Source organism: Raphanus sativus, unplaced genomic scaffold, assembly GCF_000801105.2.
Source record: "Raphanus sativus cultivar WK10039 unplaced genomic scaffold, ASM80110v3 Scaffold3071, whole genome shotgun sequence".
In the NCBI taxonomy this organism is placed as follows: domain Eukaryota; kingdom Viridiplantae; phylum Streptophyta; class Magnoliopsida; order Brassicales; family Brassicaceae; genus Raphanus; species Raphanus sativus.
In genome coordinates this window covers 1-3,718 of record NW_026618378.1, presented here as the reverse complement: position 1 = coordinate 3,718, position 3,718 = coordinate 1, and the positions used below count along the sequence as shown (strand labels likewise).

The 3,718-nt window shown below is 33.9% G+C and overlaps 1 protein-coding gene across 1 annotated transcript; it reads left to right on the top strand.

Moving 5' to 3' along the window:
- The first annotated feature begins 248 nt into the window (after positions 1 to 248).
- Positions 249 to 2,539, top strand: LOC130506278 (gibberellin 2-beta-dioxygenase 2). Its single transcript, XM_057000908.1, has 3 exons — positions 249 to 762; positions 952 to 1,294; positions 2,045 to 2,539. The coding sequence occupies exons 1-3, from the start codon at positions 368 to 370 to the stop codon at positions 2,312 to 2,314; spliced, it is 1,008 nt and encodes a 335-aa protein (XP_056856888.1). The 5' UTR covers positions 249 to 367; the 3' UTR covers positions 2,315 to 2,539.
- Positions 2,540 to 3,718: the final 1,179 nt, after the last annotated feature.

Sequence of the window (3,718 nt, the reverse complement as noted above, 5' to 3'; positions counted from 1 at the left end):
CATACCAATACCATTTTCTCACTATGCCAACTTCGATTTTGTAAACCCAATTAGAAAATAAAAACAAAAAATTCCACGCTGTATTTCCATGTGTGCTGGAGATAGAAGAATAGACTGGACATGCAAAATTTTAAAATAATAGAGGAAAAAGAAATCGTAATTTACTAGTAACATTTAAATAATATAAATTTCTAATATATATTTATAATATACTCCCGTCCCCCACAAGCCACTTCCTATAAATGACAGCAAAATAGCTTCCTCGAGAGTTCCTAAATCATTAACAACTCCTCCTTTCTTCAACATTTTTCTTTCTCCTTTAAAATATTTTGCAATCTTCAAGAAACTTACCTACACTAAACCAAACATGGTGGTTTTATCACAGCACGTTGCTTTAGATAACCACTTATCTGTAATCCCAACATACAAACCGGTTCTGGTCCCCGTCGTGGACCTAACCGACCCAGAAGCCAAAACTCTAATCGTGAAAGCCTGTGAAGAGTTTGGTTTCTTCAAGGTTGTAAACCACGGAGTCCGACCAGACCTCATGACCCGGTTAGAGCAGGAGGCTGTCGGCTTCTTCGCCTTGCCACAGTCTCTTAAAAACCAGGCCGGTCCGCCTGAACCGTACGGTTATGGTAGTAAACGGATTGGACCAAACGGGGACGTAGGATGGATAGAGTATATCCTCCTCAATGCTAACCCTCAGCTCACTTCCCCCAAAACCTCCGCTATTTTCCGTCAAACCCCACAAATTTTCCGGTAAAATAATCTCATAAACCTTACATTCATGTTCGTTAAAATAATTGCCTTAGAAAATATTATGAAAAATAAGTCGCATATAAAAAAAGAAAATATGTCACATATTCTAGCTTAGGAGAAGAAACAGAACACTCTGTTATTCTTCTCTTTTAATACTACTCTTAACCATTGTGAATGAAACAAATACAGAGAAGCGGTGGAGGAGTACATGAAAGAGGTGAAGGAAGTGACGTGCAAAGTGTTGGAGATGGTAGCGGAGGGATTAGGGATAGAGACAAGGGACACACTGAGTAAGATGGTGAGAGATGAGAAGAGTGACTCTTGCTTGAGAATGAACCATTATCCGACGGCGGAGGAAGAGGCGGAGAAGATGGTGAAAGTAGGGTTTGGGGAACACACAGACCCACAAATCATCTCAGTGCTACGGTCCAATAACACAGCGGGTCTTCAAATCTGTATGAAAGATGGAAGTTGGGTCGCTGTCCCTCCTGATCAGTCTTCTTTCTTCATCAATGTTGGAGATGCTCTTCAGGTACCTTTTTACTTTTTTTTTTCTCTTTTCAATTTTTATAAAAAGGATAAATTACTGTGGATTTTATAGGGAATCTTTTTGTATTTAAGATTTGATGGTTGTGTTGTGTCTGAGACATTCCTGCAGTTTAACTGCCTGGTCAAAATTCAAAACTCATATAAGTGTTTTTTTTTCTTGACTAAAAACTCATATAAGTGTTTTCAGTTTTACCTTTTTTTTTGGTAGGATGTTTTCAGTTTTACCTTAAGATGCAAATATTTTTGTTAAATTAAGTGTATTTCTTATAATTGTATTTTCTTATATAACCTGTTTTTTTTTTGTGCCGGAATTGGGATGGGAGGGGAGTGATTGAGATCGGTGTGATGGGTAGACAAAAATTCTCACATGCGATTTCTTCTCGTCTCCTTTTTTAAATTGTTTTTAAAAAAAAATATATGAAAATCGAATTCCTTTTTCTTGGGTGTACGACTAGAAAATCTATGCATACGCTGAGCCTCACTCACGTGACAATTACTATGTTCATGATAGGTAATATATGCAATATACTCCTTTACAAGTGCCATTTCAAAACAAACAAAAATACCATATACCATGTTTGTGTATTCTTTTAGACTTTGAAAGAGTTGGTAAGAGTCAAAATTAGTATAAAAGAATACACAAACATGGTATATGGTATTTTTTTTGGTGTAAAGTATATGGTATTTTTGTTAAATTTGAAATGGCATATTTTAAAATACCCGGTGATTGCAGGTTATGACAAACGGGAGGTTCAAGAGTGTAAAACACAGAGTGTTAGCTGATACAAGGAGATCGAGAGTCTCTATGATATATTTTGGAGGACCCCCGTTGAGCCAGAAGATTGCTCCATTGCCATGCCTTGTCCCTAAGCAAGAGGATTGGCTTTACAAAGAATTTACTTGGTCTCAATACAAATCTTCAGCATACAAGTCAAAACTTGGTGATTATAGGCTCGGTCTCTTTGAGAAACAACCTCTTCTCACCCATAGGTCTAATGTATGAGATTAGTCATGAACTCATGATGCTTGTATGATAAAAATCATAATTGCAAAAGAAGGAAATGGATAGTGTTTTAGAGTAGCTTTTTTTTATTTATTTTTGGTATGTTTTTTCGTTAGGCACAAAAGCATTTAGGCTTTTGTTAGAGTTTGACCCAACCTACCTTTTGTATCCTTTCTTCTTATTTGTTTGCTTTCTTGGAAATAACAATTGGTGTGTTTTTCTCTTTATGGTTCGTTTGACGTTTAATTCTCTGTTCTTCAATTTTTCTAATCTAGTGTTCAAATATAACAAATGAGGTTGTATGCCTAAATATTTATGGGTGAATTGGCTGAAAACATAAGAAGAATATATAGTAATTAGGAAAATACTTAAATATTGTAGGGAAAGAGGGATGAAGAAAGGAAAAAACTTGGTGGCAAATAAAATAGAGAATGCAAATATGGTAAAAGTTATAGGCATTGAATGCAAATATTCAATATTTATTTCAACAAAAACAAACAGTAAAAGTTTTCCAATATATGTATGTCCTCACTGTGTCCTCATGCAATTTAATTAGGATATTTCTCTTTGCTTTTCTATTTTCGTGAATTTCTCGGCTTAAACATGGTTTCAGCAATTGAGCTTTGTGTTAGAGCATCTCCAACTCCACTACAAAATTTACTGCAAAATGGAGTGGGAATGTACTCATGAACAAACAAAAAATGTATTACTCTATATTTGAAGTAATGCATTTTTTATTTATTCATGACTGCATTCTATATTCTATTTTGTAGTAAATTTTGCAGATGCTTTTAAACATGTTTTACAAATAGAGATGAACTAATGATGACGCCAAAGCAAATAGTTTTATGAAGTGACAAACAAGGCTTAAGTATATTTCCTCAAAAAAAAAAACAAGGCTTAGGTATATAACCAATTAACTATGTGGTAACAAATTAACTATTTATGTCACACACACAAATAATAATTAAAAATTCTTATTATTTAACAAAAGATGGGCATACAATTTACTGATTTGCAAATTGTGTTTTATCGATCTGTAAAACTATAACGTAGTCATTTGTTTTTGTTTGGTTTAATCAGTTTTAAATTTGTTTATATGGAGCCAACAAGAAATGCCCATATTACTTTTGATTAGCCATCAAGTCCTCTAGCAAATATTATATGTACATTATTATATTCAATCAAAATGATGCTATAAAATTTTATAAGTGAGGAAAAATCTTTATATAGAGCCAAAAGGAACTGCATACGTTATTTTAAAAACATTAATACGAGGGGGTGCTGCTAGCCTGGTAGTAAGACAATGACGATTAATGTGTGTGAACATATTTAGTTGAATTTGTCGAGTTCTTTTAAAGATTTAGTAAGTGATTAAAATTTTATTAAAAGAGTTGCTCGGAT

What these genes read in the sequence shown, in the direction of transcription:
- LOC130506278 (XM_057000908.1), top strand. Translation starts at nt 368, where the DNA reads ATGGTGGTTTTATCACAGCACGTTGCTTTAGATAACCACTTATCTGTA. An exon ending in CAAACCCCACAAATTTTCCG is followed by an intron (nt 763 to 951) that starts GTAAAATAATCT and finishes AAACAAATACAG; the next exon opens with AGAAGCGGTGGAGGAGTACA. An exon ending in ATGTTGGAGATGCTCTTCAG is followed by an intron (nt 1,295 to 2,044) that starts GTACCTTTTTAC and finishes CGGTGATTGCAG; the next exon opens with GTTATGACAAACGGGAGGTT.